This window comes from Tauraco erythrolophus, chromosome 13 (genome assembly GCF_009769465.1).
Source record: "Tauraco erythrolophus isolate bTauEry1 chromosome 13, bTauEry1.pri, whole genome shotgun sequence".
NCBI lineage: Eukaryota > Metazoa > Chordata > Aves > Musophagiformes > Musophagidae > Tauraco > Tauraco erythrolophus.
The window spans coordinates 12,019,163-12,043,822 of NC_141477.1; the positions used below are offsets into that span (position 1 = coordinate 12,019,163).

The following is a 24,660-nucleotide window of genomic DNA, read 5'->3' on the forward strand; positions in this document are numbered from 1 at the left end:
CCTGAGCCAGCTGTTTCTAACTTTTTCTCTGCAGCCAGGCCAGGCTTTCTTCTCATGGCAAGCCTTTTAAGTACTAATTGTTTCTAAAACATGCTGTTTTTAAATTTTCTGTTTGTTTGTTATTTACACAGTAAGTAACTATTAATGCACATTACTTTTCACAATCATGCTGTGGGCCATATCAGCAGTTGGTATAAATGGGGAGGCAGCTGAATGTTCACTTTATGGACCTTGGACCTGAGTTTACTCTTCTACATTATGCTGTTTCTTCCCAGTTGAGACTGTATTATGCATTTTCTCTAGTCCTTTAAGTTGGACCATAAGGAACCATCTCATTTATGTCTGACCTTCCTGAAATCTACCAAGGATGACTTGCCCTGTTTCCTGATTTGAGAAGAAAAGGGCCAAGTATCGGTGACAACTGGAAGGAGCCATACAGTTTTAGTGAAGTCTGTTTTTTTATGTAATTATTAATAAAAAGAAGTAAGGAAACACATTTGAGCTGCAGGTATGCTCTCTCCCCACTACTGGTAAGTGCAGCACTGGTAGCTGATCATGTTCCCTTTTCTAGTGCCCCTTTCTCAGGTTAGCACCTGGTAATAACCAAGAACAAATCTGATGGTTTCAACAAGTGTCGTTGTGAAGGAGAGCACCGTCCTGCTATGATGCATGGTACAACAGGGCCCAGCTCACACGAGACAGGCCAAAGAAAGGTACCTCACAACTGGCTCATGAGACTGCTTCTGGTCTTTGTAGCACAAGGACATTCTCCTCTTTTGGCTATGCCCAAGTAAGCTGCACAGCCTGCTCAAAGCAGAATGGCACTGTGGGCCCTGAAGAATCTGCTCCAGTAAGGCAGATGGGCCCTTCAAACTGGTGAAGTGCTTTTTACCACCATCTAACTAGAATCAGCAATGCCTCAGTGGGGTGAATGCCTTGGGGTCACTTGGTACAACAAGTGGAGTGATCCACGAGGGAATGCTCCACAGATACTGTACCAAGAACTGGTAGAGGCTTTGCAGCTATTCCATCCTGTCAGTGCCACTGTCAGCTTTCCGGGCAGGTTGAAAACATTTTAGCCAAGCCCAGCTACTCAGAAAAAGCTGTACTGCTACCTTCCTTCACACTTCTTTCCTTCTAACCTTTCCAAGCCTCTAGCATTCCACAAAGTCTGTTCTGGCGGAAGTGGTGCAGAAGTTGTAAGATCTACTTTATTTCCTTTGCAGCCTTAATAACTATGCAAAACCTCAATTTGCCATCACTTCCCATGGAATTTTGGAGCGGGATTGGATGGAAAAATGAAACACATTAAAGTTTTTGGTTTGACAAAATCCGTAATGCTTGAGACAGGAACAGGACGATTTTGGGCAATCTTACAAGGAGTAAAATGCTGGTGGTGCTGGAGAGGAGGTTGTTTGGGAAGGGTAGATTCTCTAAAAAGATATGTTAGAAGGCTGAAAAAAAAGCTGTCTGGTTCTTTTCCGAAGAGATGAGAGAGCTGGAAGAGGGAATTACCAGGTTGGATTGTTCAGACCAACAATAGACTACAACAGAAGAGACGCTGTTCTCTACGCTCCTTAGAAACCCATCTCAATGGTCTCCAGTCCATCAGCTGAGAACAAAGAACAGCTAGAGATAAGATAGGCCAATCCAGTAGACAATATTGAAAAGCAGGAAGGCAGTGGGGAAGAAGACACGAGAGTAGGAGTCCAGGCGGGAGATGTGAATGCGGATCCGACCCTCCCGCCACATTCCTGTCTGACAGTCCTCATGCAGCAGAAGAACCTCTCACATTCTTTTCCTTCTAGGCATGGGGAGCCAGGGTCTTCATCCTCATCCTTCTCTATCTCTGGGGCCAGTGCATGATGTTGTTGATGTTGATGGTGGTAAAGGATGGCATCTCCTGTGCACCGGCAGGTGGCTGTAATGAGGAGGGGTAGGTGGATTAAAGGGAAGCAAAAGGCAAGAGAAATTGTTCTAGACACCAAAACCCATCCACTGGCCTATAGCTCAGTTCATAGCATAGTTGCAGTTCAATGGAGAGGGATGACTGATCATCCCCTATGGCACCAATCATTCTTATCCAGCTGGACTGAGTTGAGCTAATGAACTACTAATTATCTACTCAACTCAAGGTACCTATCCGCCCACAAGAGGCAGGCCATTTCCTCCTGGCTGCGGAAGATGCACAGCGTCCTTGGTGCCGCAGCCAGGCTGGTGAGCAACAATCCCCCATCTCTGCACCTGGCTGTAAATCACCACCTTGGCATACTGTGGGGACTGGCAGCTCCCTGCATGACTATGAGTTTCCTCCCTGGCACCCTAGGGCGTAGCCTTAGTCAGCAAATATCTAATTGCTCTGATTCCCATCTATGCCACTAATAGTGCAGAAATAGACCTGTTTGGTTTCAGCTGTGCTAGCCTCTTCCCTCATGCCCAGCTGTCTCTGAAGAGACAGCACACAGTCCACATATGTCTTCTGATGGCTGTCAGTTGCTGGAGAAAACCTGGGTGAAAGGCCATATGTGACTTAGAACCTCTTGGCCCAGGAGAAGAGGCATATCATCAGCCTCATGGAAGAGTTCTCTCCACTTTTGCAGTGAAATAAGGCTAGCACAGAAGAGATCTGTCTTTTTCGGTTTCAGTTCTGTCTCAATTCAGAGGTCTAGAAGCCTGTTTCAGATGATGTGTCAGAAGTACTTTCCATGAGCTTGGGGAGATATCAAAAGGATGATGACCCCTTCTGGGTTCAACATCCTCACCCTTAGAAGACTTGCTGATGGACAGACACAAAAGAAAGTAGGTTTCTGCATCTCTGTGACCTAAGATATCTCTGTAATCCACAGAGATCAACCTGTACAATCGGAAGAACCTGAGTGTAGATCATGCAGTCTTAAAGTGGACATTTACATTTGGTCATGTGAGTCATCCTAAACTGTACTGATAAGCTCTCCAGCAATTTTGAAGAGAGCACAGGATGCCTGGCTCTGACAGCGATCTCCTTGTTTTCCAGAAGCTTCAGCTGCTTTTTCTGGTTTGTGTCTCACCTTTCAGCTGCTCATACCCAGCACACAGAGTGGTCTGAGGACCTTATGAACACAGTATGGGTCAGGCACTAAACCACACCAGCAGTTTCCAATGCAGGCTCAGAAGGGATATTTCTAAATAGCTTGGGGTTCTAACAGCATCCACCTCTGCTAGCCCCTTTGACCTACCAGCCTGGCTTTCCTGTTGTTGTGCTCAAGTGGTTTCTTGTTCCCACCAGGTAGTTGAGTGTAGCATACTCCATGAGAGCTGCAAAAACGAAGATGAAGCACACAGAGACAAAGAGATCCATGGCTGTGATATAGGAAACACGGGGAAAGGTGCTTGCGGGAGATGGTACTCAAGGTGGTCATTGTTAGCACAGTCGTGATACCTGAGAGAGAAGAGAGCTGGTTTAAGTAATGAAGAGGAGCACTTCTGTCTTCTACATGCATCCAGCCTCCAGAACATCCCCATTTCCCCCTCTCTTGTGGGAGAGAAATTCTTTCGGTTGTCTGGTCCCATTTTTGCTCTGCTCAGCAAGACTCTGGTCTTGAGATGCCCTCTGACAATGCTCTACGGAAAAAGAGCTGTTCAAAACCCAGGTGTCACACAGGCCATCAATGTGGACTGGTAAAAGAGTTGGGAACTCGGTCTCTGCTTAAGGCTGTACACAGGAACAACTGCTTGGATGACTGGAGTCCAAAGGAAGGACATGCTAAGAGGCAGTAACACTGGATGGCTTTGGGCAAGCAATGGGTGAGTTGGTATTCAGTCAGTGATATCTGGCTGAGTAAGCAATAAGCATGGCAATGTCTCAAATGATACAGGACTGTTATTTTTGTCTGATATGAACTAAGCTGGAATGCAAAGCTCTGTTCTTGTTCTCCCTTTGTCTTTGAGTGTTTTGCTCCCAGGATGAATTCAGCTCAATGCAAAGCTCATCATAGAGTCATAGAAGAGTTTGGGTTGGAAGGGACCTTTAAAAGTCACCTAGTCCAACCCCCCTGCAATAAACAGAGACATCTTCAACTAGATCAGGGCTGCTCAGAGCACCATCCAAGCTGACCTTGAATGTTGACAGGGATGGGGCATCTACCACCTCTCTGGGCACCCTGTTCCAGTGTTTCGCCACTCTTGTTGTAAAAAATTTCTTCCTTATATCTAGTCTAAATTTACCCTCTTTTAGTTTAAAACCATTAGTCCTTGTCTTATCACTACACACCCTATTAAAAAGTCTGTGTCTATCTTTCTTATAAGGCCCCTTTAAGTATTGAAGGCTGCAATAACATCTGCCCAGAGCCTTCTCTCCTCCAGGCTGAACAACCTCGACTCTCTAAGCTTTACTTCTAGAAGAGGTGTTCCAGCCCTCTGATCATTTTTGTGGCCCTCCTCTGGACCCATTCCAACAAATTCATGTCTTTCTTGTAGTGAAGACTCCAGAACTGGATGCAGTACTCCAGGTGGGGTCTCACCAGAGTGGAGTAGAGGGGCAGAATCGCCTCCCTGGGCCTGCTGGCCACGCTTCTTTTGATGCATCCCAGGGTACGGTTGGCTTTCTTGGCTGTGAGTTCTGGCTCATGTCCAGCTTTTCATCCACCAGTACCCCCAAGCCCTTCTCTGTAGGGCTGCTTTTCAACCCCTTCATCCCCCAGCCTGTATTGATATTGGGGGTTGCCTTGACCCAGGTGCAGGACCTTGCACTTGGCCTTGTTGAACCTCATGAGGTTCACATGGACTCACTTCTTGAGCTTGTCCAGGTCTCTCTGGATGGCATCTCATCCCTCAGGCGCATCAACCGCACCATTCAGCTTGGTGTCATCTGCAAACTTGCTAAGGGTGCACTTGATCCCACAGTCTATGTCATGATGAAGATGTTAAAGAGTACTGGTCCCAATATGGGACCCCTGAGGGACACCACTCATCACTGATCTCTGTCTGGACATTGAGCCGTTGACCACTACTCTCTGGATGTGACCATCCAGCCAATTCCTTATCCACCAAAAAGTCCATCCATCAAATCCATATCTCTCCAATTTAGAGAGAAGGATGTTGTGGAGGACCATGTCAAAGGCCTTACAGAAGTCCAGATAGATGACATCAGTAGCTCTCCCCTTGCCCACTGATGTAGTCACTCCATCATAGAAGGCCACTAGGTTGCTCAGGCAAGACTTGCCCTTGGTGAGCCATGCTTGTTGTCTAGAACCATCTCTCTGTCCTCCATGCACCTTAGCATAGCTTCTAGGAGAATCTGTTCCATGACCTCCCAGGCACAGAGATGAGGCTGACAGGTCAGTAGTTCCAAGGTCCTCCTTTCTATCCTTTTTAAAAATGGGTGCAATGTTTCCTTTTTTCCAGTTACTGGGGACTTCACCTGACTGCCATGACTTACAGATATCATGGAGCGTAGCTTGGCAAATGCATCAGCCACAATTCCCTCAGGGCTCTGGATGCATCCTCTCAGATCCCATAGACTTATGTATGTTCAGGTTCATCAGGTGGTCACAAAGCTCATCTTCTCTTACAGTGAGAGGAACTTTGCTCCCCAAGTCCCCGTCATGTGGTCTGTTCACTTGAGAGGTGTGGGAAGAGAGGTTGCCAGTGAAGACTGAGGCAAAAAGTTGAGTCCTTCAGCCTTTTCCTCATTCATTGTTACCAGTTTGCCAGTTGTGTTCATCAGAGGCGGTACACTTTCTTTGACCTTCCTGTTCAGGCTGACATACCTATAGCAGCCCTTTGTATTATTCTTTGTGACCTTTGTCAAGTTCAGCTCCATCTGTGCCTTGGCCTTCCTGACCCCATCCCTACACAACCAGGCAGCATCCCTATATTCTTCCCAGGATACCTGTCCCTGCTTCCACTGCCTGTACATTTCCTTCTTGCTCTTAGGTTTGACCAGCAGGTCTTGACTCATCCATGCCAATCATCTCTTGCCTTCCTTTCCTGATTTTCTATACCTGGGGACTGAGAGCTCTCGCGCTCTATGGAAAGTGTCCTTAAAGATCTGCTCCCACTGTTCTGCTTCCTTGTCTCTGAGGGCAGCTTCCCAGAAGTCCTATTGACTAATTCCTTGAACAGCTGGAATTTTGCTTTCCTGAAACTTAGGGTCCTGACTTTACTCTTTGCCTGTCCTATATCCCTCAGGACTGCGAACTCCACCAATGCATGATCACTGCAGCCTAGGTTGCTTCCAATCTTGATGTCATCGATTAGCTCACTAGCGTTGGTGACCATCAAGTCCAGCATTGCATCCCTTCTGGTGTGCTGTCTATTACTTGGCTTAAGAATTTATCGTCAATGCCTTCCAGGAGTCTCCTGGATTGCCTACAGCTCACTGCAGATGTTGAGGTTGTTGAAGTCCTCCAGCAGGATAAGAGCCTGCGAGTGTGATGCCTCCTGCAGTTGGAGTAGGATGGCTTTGTCAATAGGCTCCCCTTGATCAGGCAGCCTGTAGTAGACATCAACCACAAGGTTCCATTTGTTGCCTTGGTCTCTAATTCTTACCCATAAGCTTTCAACCTGCTTGTGGCTATTCTTCAGAGACAGCTCTTCACAATCTATCCTTTTCTTGACATAGAGGGCAAGTGGGTAGGAGATGATAAGGAATCTCTTTTGACTTGAGTGGAGCTTGGAATTGTTTTTGCAGCAGCAGTAATGCTCACAGACCTGTTTCCAGAGAGAAAGTATCAGGAGCCAACAAAGGGTCAGCTGCAAGAGTTGATATTGTAATCTCATCCACTGCTTTTCAGGATGTGGAGAAGCAGGAACTCCACCTGTTCCTCCTTCTCTAGCATTCATCTAAATCCACTTGCTATCCTTTCCTGCAGTCACTCTCTGGCTCTGGGTGGGAGCATGGCAAGAGATTTTCATATTTCCTGCTGTATTTGTGTAGCAGATGTGATGTGACTTCCCATATTTGAGCCGCCAATGGAACTGGTCCGGTTTACATCTCCCTAATGTAGGCTGACGGGCCTTAAAATGTACTGGGCATCACTTGTATTAAGTACAACAGAGGCTGTGGAGAGAATACATTAGTCTTGATATGTAAGGTCCCTTTCCGCAGAGACAGGCCGCCCCTCCTGGGGGAAACTTGCCTTTTGGTTTTTGAGACAGCCACCATAGTGGTGTCAGCTGGTGCGAACATTTTGCTGCTTGCTGTTCATTCCTTTCCCAGCCACGGACTATGGCATACCCTCACCTCCATTGGAAATGACACCACCACTCCTCCTCCTGCACTCTCCACGGGCACCAAAGAATTGATTTTGATAGGAAGGTGGGAAGAGATGGCAGGATGGCTGGGCTCCTCTCCCTCCCTGCAGAGGCCTGCAGGCAGGGCTAGGAACGCTACCTCCATTAAAGGGGAAAGTCAGTGGGGCTGATGGGAAGGACAGCACTGGGAAGTGGAGCTTGCTGCAAAATGCAGATACAGCCAGAGTGCATTAAAGATTCGTAAAGACCTCTCTAGTTCCTATCAGAGCAGGATTCAATCTCATAAGCTTTTTCCTGCTTCAAAGAGCCACTGCAGGTTGCCGAGAAAAATCTAACAATGGTCCCACTGTGGTGTGACTGACAGAGAAAGGCTGTACCTACAGAGCTTCCACATCCTGCCAGAGCTTGGGACTTTATGGATACAGCTGAGCAACTTTGGCTCATTACCTTCATGTCACTGGTCCTACACTGAGCCCTTGAAAGTCATGACAAAATGCAGAATACATGCATGTGATGGGGAGCCCTTTGGCCAGCATTGCAATGCCACAGCTCACCCCTTCCCTCACCCTTTCGGTGCATAAGAATACACATTGTCAGCTTGGAAAAGACTGTGTTCAGGTCTCAGATCAAGATATGAGAGTGTTGTGCTATCCTGAAGTAATCCGATAGTCCAAGACAACACAGTTGGGAGGGTTGGTGAGCTTGAGGTTGAGTTTGGTTGTTTGTGGTACAAACAGAACGATGGAGGAGTGAACTATTCTCCAGTAAGCTGAATAATACCAGAAAATGGCTAAGTGCTTTAGGAGATTTTGTACTCCAACACTGCCAGTCTGCTAGCCTTGCAGAGTACGACAAGCATCAGACATGCAACAACCTGTCTCTTACCCAGGGATGTCCTGGCTGGTGTAGAGTCTCTCTTGATCCAGAAGGAAACCCAGGAAAGAACAACAGTCAGGATGCAGGGAATGTAGGTCTGAATGGCAAAATAACCCATACGTCTACTTAGGTCAAAAGAGACTGTCATCACCATATACTCCCCTAGGAAAAAGCAACAGAGGCATTGGAATCATAACACGTGGCTTCCTAAAACACAAAAATCAGCAAAGTTTCAGAATTTGGAGTGTTTCTGATGAGGTTTTCTTCTCATTTTAAGTGCCTGGCTGGCTGGTTTTGTGGCTGCCTAGATTCTTAGCTTCATTGACGGCTGTGTGGTTGGCTGAGGAGGTTTAATGACTTACTGGCATGGCGGCTGGCTTGCTGGTTTTGGGGCTAGTGGACTCTGTGGCTACCTGGCTGGAGCTGTCTTACTTAATGTCTTTGTAACTAATTTAAGAGCTGACTTTGTGGTTGCCCAACTGGCTCTCTGCCTGTCTGGCTATGTGGCCACCAGGCTGCATTTGTACTGGTCTGGCTATGTGTCTAAGCACACTGTCTGAAAATTTTCAGGGAAGAAACTACAGAGAGTATTCACTTCAGCTGATTGCTGCAAGGGTTTCTTTTCTATAGAAGCTATTTAGCTGTAACAAGCTACATGGCCTGGCTTGCCAACTAACTACCTGAGCTGTGACAAAGGAGGTGCCCTTCAATCACTTTCATTGAGACTCTGGATCTGCCCCTGGAAAAAGCATGTGGTGCTGTATGTCCTAATTGCTCAGTTGGCAACTTAACAGCTGAGGTTCTTCTTCTTTTCAGAGGCTCCTAGTGAGTATTGGAAGAAAGCCACCCGACAGCTCTAGGGTTAAGGTGGAGCTTGCAAGCAACTACTAAAAAAGAGAATTACAAACGTCAGACAGCCACTGGTGCATTCAAGACACTTTCACTGCACCACTCTGTCCCGGTTTGTGCTGCCTTTCTACGCTGGCTGCCAGTGTCTGCAACAGCAGCATTCTGCAGAGTGGGAGAAGCACTACCTGAGCTTGCTGCTTCAGAGGGCTTAAAAATATGAGCTCACCCCACCTGCAGGAACCGAAAGAGGCTTTCCTCTGTTGCCTGTGGGAAGGAGAGGGATGCGAGCTATTATGAGGAGGAGGAGCTGAAGGGCCTCCATTCCCTGGTTTCTTCACACATGCAGCCTTGTTCCTGTCTCTTAAAGCACAATTCAGGTATTCATCAGCCCCACACAACTTTACAGAAGGAAAGATTGAGACCTGCAAGTTCTGATTCCCCACCCCTGTTCCAGTTATAAGCATCACCCAGGGATCACATAGTATGCACATACTGCAGCAAAAGGGGATCTGAGCTCCATCTCTTCTCCCTCCTGGCCCTTCAATTAGGGATAGCTTCATTCACATCAGCATTGTCACCCCACAGTTCACAGATGTCAGTGGTTCTGGCCTAGCCCTGCTTCGCCTTCCCCTCACCCTTCATCTCAAGTCACTTCGTCTCCCTCTGGCAAACATCCATCCCTTCATTCTTAGATTTCTCTAACTGTGCTGTTGTGACCTTCCTTCTCCACCATCGTGGAGCTGTTTGATGACTCCTTTGCCTCCCACGAGGTCTCCAACACACTGGTGTTTCTGTGGGCTGTCTCCCTTTGCCTCACCTGCCCCAGTCCTGAGAACTTCTGATGTGTTTCTCAGTCCTGTGAAGTCAAACTGGTAAAGCCTCCAGGTGCGCTGGTCGGAGACCTCAATGGAGTAGCGCCTCCAGCGATAGATGATCTCCTCGCGTGGGTAGCCATCTGGGAAAAGGAGCAAGGACATCAATGAAAGAGTACATCATATCTCTCCACCTCATTCACCACCCTGACTGCCAAATCACTGGCATCTCAGTCTAGCTGTTTTACAAACACGTAGCATTCAGGCAGGTATTTCTCATGCCTTTTGTTTAGATTCCGTTAGGCATCCCCCACATGCAATAGGGGTAGGGACAGCATCTCCCCTTGTGGACCGCTTCAAATCCGAGGGATGGGAAAAACAATGCTAAAACCAGAACTTTTCTAAGGACTGCACTGGTAGGAATGAGACTTCAGTTGGTGTAAGAGGACTCCCCTAGACTGAAATCTTCAAGGGTTTTAGCTCCCTGGAGCAGCATAGGCGACCCTTCCTCATGACTACCTTTCCTTCCCAGGCATGAGTACACCAGAAATACAAAGCTGCCAACATGGGGAGTAGCATGGCTCTGGCTGCTCTGACTATCTCTGTACCTCTTGCCCTGGGAGCTGATCTACGTATGGAAAAAGGAGAGGTGCATTCTCCATGGAGAAGGAGACTTGGCTCCTGCAGGCTGGAGCACAGCTTCTCCTGGCTCTGGCTTTCTTGATGAGGAAACAAGCCTACTGTGAAGCAGGGACCTTGACACCTACGAGAGAGTTCCTCAGAGGAGGGAAGGAGCAAGAGCTTGGCAGCTAACTGTGTTTCTAATTATCAAGCATGTATGGCATATACTGTTAATTAGCAAAGAATGAGAGATGGTGGGAGATGAGGGAATGGTATCTCCTCAGCATGCTGCCTCCCTCTGAAGCACCTCAGAGCCATGTGAGCTGCACCTCTTCAGTGGCAGGGGAAGCGGGAGAGGCGAACCCAAGCTAAGATGACTAAATCAGATTTCCAACCAACGCATGAGGACAAGAATCTCTTGGTACAGAAAGACTTCCTGCAAAATTACCAGTGGAGATGTGCCAACATCAGCAAACTGGTCTGCTGATGAGAATGGACAAGTGGGGACTGAGAGGGGAGGTCTGAGTACCCTTCCTTTGCAATGGCCTTGGGGTGCAGAAAGTGGGCCTGTCCCCTCAGAGAGGGGGAGAAGGGGGAAGGAGCAAGGTGGGACAGGTGCCATTTGTCTACCAGTTAAAGGGATATATTCTGTCTAGTAGGTCAGAGTGACCTGAAGGTCAGTGAAATAATCACCTCCAACTGTCTCCTCCAAAATATGGAGAAACTCGGAGGTGCTGTGAATCTGTCCCAGAACACCTCTGCTACCTCAGGAGCAGGAGGATGCTTCAGGGCATGATGGGTAATGGCCCAGGAAGAGAATAGTAGAGATTAGGTGAAAAATGGGGCTAAAAGGGACAATGGTCTCCCCAGAAGAGTTTTACTCTACTGAGGTTTCTCTACTTGCTTTCTAAAACTATTTTAAAAATATGCATACTCACAACTGGAAAAAACCAAAGGGCAGGAGTGAGTGTCCATTGGGAAATTCTGCAGCTGGAGCAGACATTCAGCCTCGATCGTCAGCCTGAGAGAGGAAGAGAGAGAGAGAGAGAGACAAAGATTTTGTATTGGTGAAGGTGGTTTGATTCCAACACCACAACGTGACAGAAGGATTCTCGCTTCTTTGAGAGAGAAACCCTAATTTCTTGAAGATCAGTCTGTTTGCAGGAACCTTTCAAAACAGCAGCAAAACAAAACATATGTTTGGGTATTTTCAAAGTGAGAAAAGACATCTATTTTTCACATTCAAAAAGCTTTTTATTTAGTGAGCTTTTCAGAATCATTTAAGGGAGTGAGAATTTATGGGAGCAAAAGCCAAATGTTTATTATCAGAATTAAATAGCTGGACTGACCAACATGAATTTTTGAAGGACTTTGGTTTAGGAAGCCATTCGTAGTTTTGGCTTTTTTGTAGGTATGATACAGAAAAAGCCAGTTTGGGTTTTTTTTGTAAGCCTTCATGCTGGAAGAGGAAGCCCATTCTGCAACCAGTACTGCATGTGTGCTCCCATTGCACTGGGAAGACATCTCCACTAACTCTGTCCTAGGGTACCTGGAAACCTTCTCTACTTTGACCAGCTCCTTGTTCCCTCACCTCAGCAGCCAGCTACAGTGCCTGCTGGATGTACCTGAGTGTGTAGAGTACTTTTCCGTCATTCCAGATGCGGAGAGCTGATTAGGAGTGGTTATCCGAGTGGGAATCAGCCCGCTTGGAGTTCCTAAAAAAGGTATCTGGGATCCAGATGCGGCCTCACCATGTTGGTGTTCAGCGTGAGGGCCTTCAAGGTGCTGTTGAAACGAAGACGTCGGTCATACCACGTCTGAGCAAAGAAGATATCAATAGTGTATTCCTGTGAAAGAGAAGGAAGAACATGTCTTTCTGAGAGGAATTCAGGCAAAGCAGAGCCCTGTCCTCTGGTCTGCAGACCACATATGGAGCCACAGCCAGAACATTTGCTTTTCAAGTTTGGGAGCAGGTGTTGGTGACCACTGACACCTTTCCAGACTCACCTTTCCAGCTTATCCAGGCTTGAGGTCAGGACATCCACGTCACACTTAGGAGGAGGGAAAGACTGTGTGTTGACTGATGGGCTAAGCCATAGCATGTTTGGCCTGACCCATGCCTGGAAAGCCAAGACAATACTAACAACGGTTTTGGGCTTCCTCTTGATAGACAACTCAAACCAAACACTCCTTTTAAGCCCAGGCGTGAAGAGGCAGTGTGGACGTTGGCAGAATCCAGTCCTTAGCTATACCTTTCAAACATGGGCAAGGAAAGCTGCTCACCAACTTACCAGAGACGGCAAGCAGGCAGCTCTTTCTGTTATTTATTAGGATACAGCCCAGCAGTGCTCCATGCTCCTAATTTGTACATATAGCAGTAACACTGTTCTGCATAAACCTAGTGAGAATCCATCCCTTGCTGCAGGACTTGTGCTGTAAATCGTTTATATGAAAAACTGGAGCACTAGGGTTCCTGGCAGATAGCCCTTGCTGAAGATTAGAAATGGAAGTGGAGGCAGGGGCTGCTATGGACGAAGCTCTTCATGCAACCACGTCAAAATCTTGAGTCTTTTGCACACAGAAAACAGAGTTTCCAACATAATGAGGACCCTTGGTTTTGGTGAGAGACGACAGGGTGTCCTAGCTCACCCATAACTAGTATTTCTGGGAGGTGGCACCTGTCTGGATTGGACTGGCAGTAGTCCACATCATTAGCCCACTGTACTGCTGCTTGCTGCTGCAAGCCAATTTGCTCCTTACCCTCTTATTCAGCCTGCCTGAGAAGGTGATAATTAGTGCCATACAGGAGCATGTCTGGCACTCAGTGGCTGTCTGAACCAGGCCCCCAATTCGAGCTCCACTAGCCCATACTAAAGGCTGTCACCTGCTCCTGACTTGGAGTCCACAGCTCATCTCTAACTTGGACTTTGCTCCCTTTCACTCCTGTTAACCCCCATGGCCACGGAGGCACCATCTCCCTCTCTCCTGTGGGCAGAGATGAACAATGTCTGACTTTGCCATCTCTCCGTCCCATTCTTCTCCCTCCCTCTATTGATTTATCTCAGTGGAATTTTTATGACTGCAGCACATCCTCCCTCCGCTGCCCGTGCTGCTGGTTCAGAGCCTGACTTCCTCGAACCATGCTGATGAAATAGATGTGGGGCTCTTAGAGCGCTCCCTTGGACAGCATGTCCTGCCTGGGGAGGCAGAGCAGGGCAGCGCACGACTCCCTGCTTCATTTTCCTTGCCCTTGCTCCCTGTCAGCCAACCAGTGATGCGTGATGGTATCGAAACGTCCCTTGCATAGGAATGAGATCAGAAGGAAAAGAGCATTTGCCATCAGGCGGTCGAGTCACTCTCTGGGCTGATCCTTCACCCTGGTTAGACACAAGGATGAGCAGAGGTGACTGGGATGAGGTCCTAACATGTCTCTAAATGGGGACAGATGCAGCACGTTCAAAGTGATGGCATTGCCTTTACAGTTCATTCAAAACAGACATGAGGAGACACAGAGCTAGGATAGCAGCAGCCCTTGAAGCGCACAAGCATGGCCACTGCCCCAAAAACAGGAGGTGTAGAGAGACCATTCCAGCATCTGAATGCCTCTGAATAGCACTAAGTACCTGCTTGGACATAGGGTATGTGGTGATGAAGGCAGGGATCAGGTTGTGAAACAGTGAAACAGAGCCCACAGGCAGGCAAAGAAGCATTGACGCAGAAGAGGCAAGATGGGATAATGGTAGCCCAAGAAAACAACATATATGGGGAGGGCTGACTTTATTCTGCTGGAGCCACTTTCTTTTCCTCGCCAGCTGTTGGGGCCAAAATAATACATTTGACATATTCTCCCCCAGCCCAGCAAACTCTGTTTGAACAAGTATGAACTTGCATTGCTCCTCCTCAGCAATATCTCTGGTGTAGGTGAAAGCAACCAAAATGCAATCATAAATCCCTGTTAGAGACCACTATAATTTTCTAACTCCTAACTGGAGGTCACTTGTGAGATCTAGCTTTCTGGGCTGACTGCTCAGGTCAGATGTCCTGCTGTGAAGTTCAGCATTCAGGTCTGGGATAATCAAAGCTAACATTTCGGGAGAGTGGAGGGTCAGCTATCCCAAGGGTTTAGTATTTGTGTCAGGCCCAGATTTTCAGAAGGTATCAGCATTAAGAGCTCCTCTTGTGCCATTCATAGCCAGCCTTTGCAAAAGGTGCAGTGCACAAGTCATTCAGCTCTTCTGAAAAATTACAATTGTCATTGTCCTGTGGTTTGATCTAATTTCAAGTGGCTATTATAAGCACAGTTATTCACGAGGAAGAATTTACTAGCTGAGCGGATCCCTTGCCTCTCCATGGAGGATCCATTGGGAAATGTTGGCATTTACAAATGTAGTTTCATTCAGAATTATCTGAGGCAAGATTTATACAAAATGCTCCAGCCTTTGGGAGCACTTTTACCCTTCCGAATCGGCTCCCTCATCCTTCTGGGGGAGTGACTGATGAGCAGCTGTGTGGTGCTTAGTTGCTGGTTGGGGTTAAAACTACCACAGTTCCTGAAGACTTAGCACTTGTTTCCATCAGGTGCGGTTTGCATTGATGCTGAGGAACCTCACACGGCTGTGGCTCTGCACTGATCAGCTGTGAGACAGTGCTAAGATCTTTCTCTGAGCATTAATCATATCCCACTTAGCTGTAGGCATCTGATCAAGGTGATTAAAATAGGAAGTGTTTGACCATGGGTTCCTTACATTCATGGAGAGGGGTAGGCAGTTCTGCAGGAAGATCCCAATATGAAGCAGTTCCAAGTTGTCTTCTGGAAATGCCTCACACTCTTACTAACCTTAGAAGAGTCTAGGCTTCTAACAGCTGAATAGCTCAAGTCTGAATAGCTGAAGTTTGGCAGGATGAGCTCAGCCCCTAAAACTTATGGCAGTCCTGTTTCTTGAAGTCCTGCAACCCCTGTAGTTTCTCTCTGCCCCTGATTTATTCTCAAGCATCAGAAGGAGACTTCTCAATACCTCACAGTTTCCTCATGTGTAAAAAGGTTATTGTAAAATACGCCTCCAACATTACTGTGCCATCTGCTATGCAGCACATGGACGTTGTTAACTTCTCCATAAAAGCACGGGCTTTTTAGTGTTTCCAACAGAAGGAGCTAGCGAAATAAGAGGAATTAGTCTAAGAGCTAGGTCGTGCCATTTAGATCATGCGTAGGGTAGCACACACAGGTTGGCATGCATGCAATATTACATCAAACTTCAGTCATAAAATTATAAATCCGTAAGGCAAACACTGAAGACTGCCTACCCTAAATACTATCGTGTGTGTTTATCCAATGCTGACGAACACCTTGCAGCGTCCACCACTGCTAGTTGTGTGGGCTCGTGTCCAACAGCCCTTTCAGTATATCCCTGCTGGCCTTTGGTCATCGTCATCACCTGGCACTGCTGCAACATCACTGATCAGTCCTTGTTTTCCTCATGTGGGCAGCACAGATGCTGGTGGATACCCAATTCCAGAAAATGGTAACATCTGAAAACATTTCATGGAAAAAAACCCTGTACTGTAAAAGAGCATTTGTGGGAATAAGGGGATGTGGAGTTGACAAGAATATTTCATCTTGGAAGAAAAAAGTAAAACAACAACAAAAATATTTTACTGCACTCTCAAACCCTTTCATTTTTAAAAACATAATATAAGTGAAAAGCTATGGAATTTCTGTGTGAAAAGTGATTTCAAAGAAAATCCCAAATTTTTCAATCCAAAAGAAAATAAACAGGTTCAGGAATCAGCCTGTCAGCAGCACAAGAGTGTGGGGAGCTGGCCACTGTTCTCATTGTGTGTTACCCTAAGCCCTGTTCCTTGGGTCATCCCAACCCCAGCTGCTCTGCCCTAACCTTCATGGCCTGGGAGCACCTCCCTGCTCCCCATCTTCATCTCTCCATAGAGCCAGGACACCTGGCTTGATCCCAGTTAGCTCCTCCCTGTGACTCCTCTCTCACCTCTGTGTGTATGTGCACACACATGGGGAAGCAGACCATATTTCCCGTTGGATTGGCCCCAGGAACTCTAGACTAAGTTCCACCCTGGGTTCAGAGCAGACAGGAGTGAGGGCCACCCAATTTCAGACTAACAGCTTAAACTCACAGGGATAGCATGACACAACTTGAAATTAGCAGTTTGTATTTCAGGTTACCTTATACACCAAATAAACACAAGCAGTGCCCTGCCAGAAGATCTTTTTTTAATGGCTTAAAGCAAGTTTGTGCGTGCAGTTCAGCTGACCCCTCTCAAGGGTGCAATTAGTGGGATGCAGAGGAGTTGTTACCCCGTGGTTCCTCTGTATCCCTCTATGAGCTTCTTTTTCTGTGTTAAGAACTCAGCTTTCTGACAAATGCCAAAGAGAGAAGCAAAGCCATGAGATGAAGATGTCTTAGATGTCTTTCTAAATTAGGATAAAATTAAGAATTTAAAGGCTTTTTTTTGTAACTGCACTTGTATTCAACAGCAACAAGAAAACCTCCAAACAGAGCAGACTAAGACCTGGAAACAGGTTCCTCCATTTTCCTCTGCTGGAGAAAGAACTTGGAAAAATCCTAAATAACAGTGGGGTTGAGAGATTAATATCCTAGCCAATCTTATTCTAGCTTTTATTATTCTGATATTTGTCTTTATTCATAGAGCGCCCTTCCCTCTGCACCTCCAGACAAATCCCTCACTGCAGTACGATAAAGCAGGCCACTTTCCTAGGAAGCATGGCCAGCATTTCAGGTGGGCTGATGTGAATCTGATGAGTCCCTGCTGTCAATCACAGAGCTGAGCCAAGCAGGTATTACAGGCAAACTCTTCAGGGTGCTGCAATTCAGGAAAATCTCAGGAGTTACAGGAGGAGACCCAGGAATGGAGCGTATTTCTTTCAAGGGCTGGTAGGTAGCTCTGCACAGTTTGAGGCAAGCCAGAAAGCCTCTCTTCCAGTCTCGCTCTTCTGAAAAACAGGGGTCAGCCCAAGCATCCTCCCTTCAGGCAAGAACTGCGTTCAGCAACTCCACGCACCCACAGCCCTGCACAGGCGAGTATTTTCCTTTCCATGACATCTCGCGCATCCCTCCTAGCATGCAAACATCTCTGACAAACCCTGGGCTGCTCCCAGTAGCCAGCTCCTTGTCCCAGGTAACACAATAATAGCAAAAAGTCTGGACACTCTCCATGCTTGGATAACTAAACAAAATAACCTTATTTTAGAATAATCTTAAAATCTGATGCACAACTTGTTGTCGCCACAGCTTGCGGGCACAAAGGTGCTTCTAGCACATCTGCAAGCACTCTCCAAAGGCAACAAGCAGAGAGGACATGTACTAACAACCTGACACTGACCACTTCAGCGAGCAGTTGGGCAGCATCAGGCTTCTCTCAGTTCTCCCCTTAGTAGCGTGAGACTCCTCACTTGTGGATGCCTCCGTGTCCCTACTCTGAGTGAGTTTTGTCTCCCCAACATAAAGAGCAAAAGAATGAGAATATAAGTCTTATTATGTTTCCAAGGTCCTCCTCTCTCCAAATCAGTCCCCAGTGAGCTTTCTGGACATGATGCCGGAATGTCTAGGGGAGCTTGCAAAGACAAAAGGAGCAGAGCTCTGATGATCTGTGTTTTCAAGGTGACACACTGAACTTCCCATCTGTTTCACTTCTGTAGCAACACTGGCAGCTCCGTCCTTGTGTGAATGTCTTTTGCCTCTGCCCAGGGAATCTCAGTTGAGATAGCGTTCTTTTTATAATACAAACTTGCTGTTAAAAACCGTCACCACTTCCTGTGCTCGTGCCAGGAGCCTTCAAACAAGACATGCTGTACATGCTGCTCTGTTGATTGCAAACTCCCTAATCATGGCTTGCTCACCCTTGGAGTCTCTGTAGACTGGAACTGGACAGAGCTTTCGAAACCAAGTGCTGGCTTCTGAGATCTCTACCTGCCTGTTCCCACACACCTCTGTTCATACCTGCTCCCATACATGTGTAAGCAGGGACAGCCAGAGGCAAGCTTTTATACTCATGACAGCCAACCACAGCAGATTGTTTCTTTCCCCCAAACTCTTTCTTCTGAGCTTGTACCTTGTATCACCGCTTTCCGTCCTTCAGTAATGTTATCTCCTCAAATGCCACCCCAAGATGGCTGCTGATTGCCATGGTGCCCATTCTTCTTTTCATGGGAATGCAGCCTGGCACACAGAGTCTCTCACTATGAGCCCCAGGGCCATGTGACCTAGACGTGTGTTTTAGCATCTGATTAACAGTCGTTACCCAAAGGATCAAGGAAAGTCCTTGAGTCGAGACATGACATCAGCCAGACTCTGGTTTATAAAGCACAGTCTGTCTGCACTGTCCCTGACGAGGTTATTACTGGAAAGGCAGAGGCACAGATACAGGATGCTTATGTGCAGATGGGGCAGAATTAATTAAAGGGGAAGATACTGAACACTTGAATGAAATATTATGCATAGCACCACAGGGAAGGAGCCACCTCCTTTTAGCTTGGTTTATCACCACTCCCAGGGCAGGACATGGCCTGGGTGGAAAGTCAAGTGTAAGCACTTTCTGACGCAAACAAGAATGCAGCATAGTTACCACGATCTCTAGAAAATGCCTGGGTTGCTTACAGAGCAAAGCCACACTTGTTCAAAGTCTTGTTTGCATGTCAAACCTTACTGCTAAATGCTTAAATGCTCCCCACAATGTTGAGCTTGAAGCCACTTTGTGCCAGAAGAAGAAAGCAGGTGGGGGAAGAGAAGAGGTGAGGACAGAAGCACATAGGATAACTGGAAGAGAATACTTAGCACTTTGGGCAGGTGCTCTTGTTTATTTGTCCTTTAAGATCATGGGGTGTTTGATGAGACAAAAAAAGAAATTTCCTTTGAAAGGGCTAGAAGACAAACCTTCTCACTGCATACAATTAACTCTCCAGGATTGCTCCTCCAGGACAGCTTGGCAAGATTCAGGTGACAAGCTGGAATTTCTTTAATTGTTCTTCCCATTCCCATACCACCCACTGTGATTAACATGAAACACTGGGATGGCCAGTCTAATACTGCCCAGGACTGGGAAAGCAGCTGCTGCAGCTCCCTTGTACTAGGCAAAGGAAGGTAGGAGTTCCCACGAATCACTCAAGGCATCTAGTCCTAAATACTCCTGGGGAAGGGTGTCTGGGATGGTCAGCTTGTCCCCATGGAGACATCTGCAAGTCTGTTGTTGCCTGGGAACATTGTCTGTTCTTCCAGCTCTGGCGTGCTCCTTGCCCCATCTCTCTGTCTTTACGAATCCACTGTCCTGCACTGCTGGATTCCCATGAGGCTGCCTGCAGGCTCCTGCTCAGTTCAAGAGCTGGACACTGCAGCCTCATTGCCTCCTCCCTGGGATAGAGAGGCAGGAATAAGAGCAGCATCCTGTTGCAGCAGTAGGGAAATGGCCCTCAGGTGAAGTGAAGGAAGGCAGGAAACTTCTTCAAACATTAAATGACATGAATGCCTTCAACTATCAGAGGCATGTGGCTGTGTGGTTTTGAAGTATTGGAGCAAGAATCCTCCTAGGCTTAGGGCTACCCAGTTGGGCCTGTCTCCCTGCAAACCAGTCTAGTACCTCATACAGAAGGGACCCGCCACTGGCTTTGCCAGATCCCAGTACAGCCTGCTGCTGCTGGCTCACCAGATGGACTAGGGAGTCACAAAGTCAACATTGCCTCTGAGATTTAAGGCATGATTCTCATTTACATCGAATCCCTATTTGGAGGGACTGAGGCTTTTGGAGAGGTAGAGTAGTCCACAGTAAAGGTCTCAGCACCTTTCCCTGTCTGCTCAGAGACTGAACAACCCACACCTGCTGCCCAACTCCCTTTGCAGTTTTTTCATCTTTCCAGGCTTTCTTGCATTTTCCCTCTTTTCTCTTCACTCCCTGCTCTAGTCTTCTTTCCTCCTTCTCCTCTCCATACCCCTTTCCACACTCTTTGGTCTGTAGCTCACGGCTCTGCTGCTCTCTCAGCAAGAAAGTCATTACCACCCTGCCCATACCCCTCTCAAACAAACAGCTTCAATTGTAATGGCCCTGTTCAAGCATCACATCATTTCCTATGAGGACACCTATAGCACCTTTCCTATGAGGACAGGCTGAGAGAGTTGGCGCTGTTCAGCCTGGAGAAGAGGAGGCTCTGGGTGACCTTATAGCGGTCTTCCAGTACCTCAAGGGGGCCTACAAGAAAGATGGGGAGAGGCTGTTCAGGAGGGCCAGTTGTGATAGGACAAGGGGTAATGGGTTTTAAAAATAGAGGGAGGTAGATTCAGGTTGGATATTAGGAAAAAATTTTTTACCATGAGAGTTGTAGAACACTGGAACAGGTTGCCCAGAGAGGTGGTGGATGCCCCATCCCTGGAGACATTCAAGGCCAGGTTGGATGAGGCCCTGAGCAACCTGATCTAGTTGGAGATATCCCTGTTCCTTGCAGGGGGGTTGGACTAGATGACCTTTGAAGGTCCCTTCCAGCCCTAACGATTCTATGATTCTATGATTCCCACCCTCTTCGCACCTTCTCATGAGACTTTGCTTTTTCAAGTAAGGCATAAGTCTCCAGGGCAGGGACTGCCTCTCTCTATGGACTGAAAGGTGTCTAGTGATCTCCACTGGATGCCAATTGTCATGCAAAGAGAACAAAGTCCCTCCCACTGCAGTCTTAGTGATGAAGAAATTGCTACAGAAGCTGTGCTTTGAGGTCAAGACAGGAAGGAAAGGGTGGCAGAGACAGGGAGCCATAGGAGCTCTGCTTTCTGTGTGGATCAGAGCCAGAAGCATCCTTCCTGTGGAGGAACTGAATGGCATGGCATGGCACAGCAGCATGCAAAACCAGAGGGGATAAGAATGGGCAAACAATGTCAGGCAGTGTCCCAACAGCCTCCTACAGTGGCCAGTCACAGGAACTTAGGAACAGAGACAAGAAGCAGGAAAATCACTACAGTCTTCTTCTAAACATGCCCTCCTCTGTGAGAACCACTTGCATCCAACAAACACTGAGCTCTGTCAAACCACCTTCACGGGCAGCACATTGACAGGGTGCAGAAGCCAGCAGAGCCTGGAACTGGCACTGAAGAAGCGATGCTCACCACCAGCCGTGGGAGCTGCACTGTGCCTGGGAGATGAATCACAGGCTATGGTGGGCTAACGGGCTGCCCCACATGAGGAGTCATGACACAGCACAAAGCATCATGAGGAAACAGGGCCTGGGTGGGCAGCATGGTTCAGCTCTCCAAGAACCCATGAGCCAGAGTGGCACCTAAGAGAGAGGCCCATCTCCCAAACCCTGATGCTACTCTGTCCTCCTCCCACTAAAACAAGTTTGAGAAAGCACAGTGCACCCATGTCCCTGGGATGCCATCCATTGTACAGAAATGCCTGTGCTGGCCAGGAGGAAAACCACTATTTGCCTGTATAAATCCCTTCCTAATCCTCATCCTCAAGGAAAAAAGCACATTCAGAAAATCTGAGAAAGTTCTACTTTCATAAAAACAGAGGGTTTTGTGCCCTTTGCAGACGTCCTCACTCCTGACACTGTTCACTCCTGGCCCCAGATGAAGAAGGAGGTGGGGACAGTGTACTCTGCTTCACTGACTCTTTCAAGGAAACCTGTTTCATGTTGTCTCTCATGCCCCCTTGCTGTGCTTGCCAGCTTTCTCTTCCTGTCCTGTCAGTTCCCTGAATCAGCTCCTTTTCCCCGCTTCATTCTGTTTTTCCTTTTACAGTTCTTCTTTTCAAGCCACCACAAAATCACAGCCCAGCCCTAATGAGATTTCAAGGGAGCACCAGAGTGAGGAAAGCACCTGGGAGAAATGAATCAGGTTACAGAGAAAGAACAATTTCTTTCTGTCTCCTCTGTTGGGTATTCAAAGGGCAAAGCAAGCTGGACTGTTGCTACAGAAGGGATGCCAGATCAGCTGATTCTCCTTTCCAGTCATACATCATACATCCACTCTTCAGGGCAAGTGTGGTGGTCATTTAGAAGCTAGAACACCAGCCACTGGGCAAGCAGGACATGCAGAGCTCTGCTGCTCTGGGCTGCTCTCTTCCCATGGCACTTGGCAGGTGGAAACGACTTGCCTGGGAAACTGAGGGCTGGTATTCCCAGTCCTTTTTTCCAGCTCCCAACTGTTTTGTAGAGACCCAGACTACTGCAGATGCCTCCTTTAAAACTCAACCATCCTACCTTCCCCAGCTCCCGTAGGTGGTTTTAGGACATCTTTGGGGAGCAGAGAAAAAGAGGAAGGCTCAGCTTTTCTGCACAGAGGTGTAAGGAATGCACTGGCAGAGGTCGCTTAACCCAGAATCATACATACAAAGAAACCCAACAATTTTGGCTCTTGAGCTTAGTCCAAATTTCCCAGGAGCTGGACAGCCCATTCTCTGCTGCTCTTTACCAAATCCCAGCACTTGGACCTGCCTTTGGCTTTTTGTGATAGTAGCAACACTGAGGTATTTTCCTCTCCTCTCTTGCTGATCCAGGGAGAGAAGACTAGGGTCTAAGCAGCGCCTGACCTCACCGCTGCAGAACTGGACTGAAGCTCGCCGCCAGCTCTGCAGGAAGCCATGGGAACAGCCGTGAGCAGCGGGAAGGGAGCTTGGCTTCACGCAATGGCTCACTCCACAAACTGGGTGCCTGACATCCTTATTCCCAGTGCTCCTTTCATCTCCTGCCTTCTCTGCAGAGATCCTTCCTCCCCAAGCCTCCTGGTGAGATTTGCTCTGGAAATCCCCCTGGCACACTGCTCCAAGCCATGCCACCAATGTGGCTCTTTGTTGTGGTGGGGGGAACCAGAGTCCATTGTGCCTTCTCATAAGGTGCAAATTCAAGTGAAAAACTAAGGCTGCAAGCTCTGGACAAGTCTGTCAGTCCACTGCTGCCAGATCATGAAAGGAAATGGTTGTCTTAAATATTACTGTTCTCTTTGCCTTCAGCTTTTCTTTTCAAGGAGCAAATGAAGAGAAGATGAGCCAGTTATCATCTTAACTTCACCCTCCTACCTCCCTGTGGCTGTAGGAACAACCAGCCTAACTCCCATAAATTTTTCCCACTTCTCTACCTCACCACTCTGCTTTCCCTTCTTGTCCTCGTCACACTACTAAGGTGGCTTTGGACGTCTGTGGAGGAGAATGACAGACTGAGGGACATAGGTCTGGTGTGGGAGGTGTAACAGGTACACTGGCAAAGGTGGAGTGAGAGAGAAGCAGATTGGGGAAGAGTGTCAGAAACAAGGCTTACAACATTTGCAAAGTCCTTGCTCTGACCTTCCCTGTTCCCAGCCACATGGAGACAAGGTGTTCCCCCACCCACACTCACTAAGTGTTTTGGTTCACACATCCCATGTGCATCTGCCTGCGGGTGAGCCATTATCACCACCCGCAATTCTCCTGTTGAGCAAAGCTGATCAGACGGTTAGAGCCATTCCCAGCTAAACTGCAGGTCAGAGAACAACTCACAGAAATCCTCACAGCAAAGCCTTCTGGACACAAAGACGGACAAGCAAGACTTATATCAGGGTCCACAGCTATCATCAGCTCCATACTACCAGCACACACCAAGCCCAAGACCCCTGACCAGACTTATTCCCCCACCCACAGCGGGGGATTCCCCCAGAAGCAGTCACCATGATTCCTCTGGGGCTTCATGGAGCTGTTGTATTGGGAATTGGTGGGGTCAGTCTCAGCAGTGCCGGTCTGAAACGGCTGCCACATCAGCAAACCCACAGCAGAGAAGGACAGGTTGCTGTTGACCCGTACAAGGCATCGCAGCAGTTGGCTGTCAAGATCTACCTGTCTCCTCACTTGCTGACCCTAACACCCATCTCCTATCAGCAGAAAAGACACCAAGCTGAAGACACAGAGGCACAGAGGAGATGCCAGGGGTGGCAGGGAGGAGAAGCAAAGCAAAGTGCCACGGGGAGGCTCAGGCTGGCAGTATCACTGCTCCACTGCTGTGTGCTCGCTGTTTGTATCATGGGCAATTAAACTCTTCCTGTGCACGGAGATGGGATGTAGCAGTCTGAATATTCAGCCTCTAACATCGAGGCATGAAGATGCCCTCGAAGCATATCGCCTCTGGTCACCCATACCCACTGAATTCTGAGAAATGGTCTCCATTTCACAACACATTTATAGCAGGCAGATTTCACATCAGCCTTTTAGGGGAGATGGTAGGACTGCTTTATCTGAGGATGCAGGAAATAAATAGAACCGATTTCTATTGAAA

The 24,660-nt window shown here is 47.7% G+C and overlaps 1 protein-coding gene across 1 annotated transcript in view; it reads right to left on the minus strand.

Annotated features, from left to right (window-relative positions):
* Nucleotides 1-1,629: 1,629 nt before the first annotated feature.
* LOC104379194 (gamma-aminobutyric acid receptor subunit gamma-4) overlaps nucleotides 1,630-24,660 on the minus strand; it is a 37,871-nt gene continuing 14,840 nt past the window's right edge. The window contains 11 exon segments of the mRNA XM_009986443.2: nucleotides 1,630-1,772; nucleotides 1,775-1,855; nucleotides 1,858-1,921; nucleotides 3,216-3,262; nucleotides 3,265-3,361; nucleotides 3,363-3,418; nucleotides 8,119-8,271; nucleotides 9,776-9,913; nucleotides 11,330-11,412; nucleotides 12,017-12,138; nucleotides 12,140-12,238. Of these exon segments, the coding sequence (XP_009984745.2) occupies nucleotides 1,630-1,772; nucleotides 1,775-1,855; nucleotides 1,858-1,921; nucleotides 3,216-3,262; nucleotides 3,265-3,361; nucleotides 3,363-3,418; nucleotides 8,119-8,271; nucleotides 9,776-9,913; nucleotides 11,330-11,412; nucleotides 12,017-12,138; nucleotides 12,140-12,238 (1,083 nt within the window).